Source organism: Apaloderma vittatum, unplaced genomic scaffold (genome assembly GCF_000703405.1).
Source record: "Apaloderma vittatum isolate BGI_N311 unplaced genomic scaffold, ASM70340v1 scaffold26099, whole genome shotgun sequence".
NCBI classification, from domain to species: domain Eukaryota; kingdom Metazoa; phylum Chordata; class Aves; order Trogoniformes; family Trogonidae; genus Apaloderma; species Apaloderma vittatum.
The window spans coordinates 469-1,036 of NW_009737384.1; the positions used below are offsets into that span (position 1 = coordinate 469).

The 568-nt window shown below is 63.0% G+C and overlaps 1 protein-coding gene across 1 annotated transcript in view; it reads left to right on the top strand.

The window, feature by feature from the left end:
• The window catches only part of LOC104279874 (pleckstrin homology domain-containing family A member 6-like), a gene marked incomplete at both ends in the record, with an annotated part of 6,014 nt that overhangs the window by 225 nt on the left and 5,221 nt on the right, over nucleotides 1-568 (top strand). The window contains 1 exon segment of the mRNA XM_009877314.1: nucleotides 1-21. This exon segment is cut by the window's left edge and continues 225 nt beyond it. Within this exon segment, the coding sequence (XP_009875616.1) occupies nucleotides 1-21 (21 nt within the window).

Sequence of the window (568 nt, forward strand, 5' to 3'; positions counted from 1 at the left end):
TGAGCTCTGGCAGACCGGGGTGCTCTGAGCCCCCCGGGGAGGTGGGTAAGCCTTGGAGGGCTCCTTGCTCGGACAGCCAAGGAGGAAGCTCTCCGCTTTGTGGCTCAGAGCCGGGCTGCTCTGGGGCAGATCAGGACTGTGAGAACTTCTACCGGTGTCTCTCATCCCTTCCGGCTGTACCCAAAGGCAACCCTCATGGAAAGGCCCTCAGTCCCTGCCTTGCAGCTCCCGGGTCATGGGAGCACCCTCGGGCCCCCCCATGTGTCCTGCGATGCTGAGCCAGGCTTGTCCCCCCCAGGGTGGTCCCTGGCTGAGGCAGGTGTGTGCCCTGCACCTCTCTGCCCCTTTTGCTTCCTCACTTCTGGCTACAGCTGCTTCTTTCTCCTACATCGCGTTTCCCCTCGGACTGCTAAGGGGCTGAAGCACCGGGCTGAGACCGGGAGGTCCCCCCTGCAGAGCACGCTCCCTAAAACCACGGGGCAGGACCCGGAGGAGGGAGAAGCACAAGTTACCATAAGCCACCCATGCTGCCATCCATCCTTGCTAGCCAGAGATGCAGGGAAAGGGC